Raw genomic sequence first — 684 nt, 5'->3', positions numbered from 1 at the left:
AACAAAACTGCAGCGAAAGATCCCACTAATTGGGCCCCTTTCGTTTGTTCCCTGTCACAGAACAAAACTCCTAGGAAATATCCCACTAATTGAGCCCCTTTTTGTTCCCTGTTCACAGATGCTGCAGTGCAGACTGACATTGCTCGTATTGATAATCATGACAGTGACAATGTTAGTTCTCGATCAAATCCAATGCTCCCCAGTCAACACGCGCAACAACAATCAAATCGCGGGCCATCCGCTCAGCAAGCGGTCGTTTTTCGACATCCAATGCAAGGGCGTGTACGACAAAAGTATATTCGCCCGATTAGATAGGATCTGCGAAGACTGCTACGACTTATTTAGGGCCCCTCAAATTCATACCTTATGCAGGTGAGTCTTTGACACGGGGAACTCATAACCATCTACGAATAATTTACTAGGGGGCTTCTGTTTAGAGCAATTTGGAGAAAATGTACAAAGAATAGTTATTAAGTCCTACTAAAGTATCAAGTAGGAAAGTTCATGTTTGTAGAAGAAGGAAATAGGGAAATTCAAACCCATCTGATTTACTAGGAGGCCTCTGTTCAGAGCAATTTGAAGAAAATGGACAAGTTGTTTTCAAAGGGGAAAGTTGATGTTTGCAGAAGACATAAACCATCTTTAGATCTGATGATCTCTGTAGGAAAAATCCAGGGACAATAA

At 41.8% G+C, this 684-nt stretch overlaps 1 protein-coding gene across 1 annotated transcript; it reads left to right on the top strand.

Annotated features, from left to right (window-relative positions):
- Nucleotides 1–118: 118 nt before the first annotated feature.
- LOC113473447 (ion transport peptide-like) lies at nt 119–684 on the top strand (the record flags this gene model as incomplete). The annotated part of the gene is made up of 2 exons (XM_026833067.1): nt 119–372; nt 573–684. Coding segments are annotated over 2 exons (366 nt in total), but the record flags the coding sequence as incomplete, so codon positions are not given.

The sequence above is a fragment of the Diaphorina citri genome, unplaced genomic scaffold (genome assembly GCF_000475195.1).
Source record: "Diaphorina citri unplaced genomic scaffold, Diaci psyllid genome assembly version 1.1 scaffold31778, whole genome shotgun sequence".
Taxonomy (NCBI): domain Eukaryota; kingdom Metazoa; phylum Arthropoda; class Insecta; order Hemiptera; family Psyllidae; genus Diaphorina; species Diaphorina citri.
This window is presented reverse-complemented; position numbering and strand designations above follow the sequence as displayed.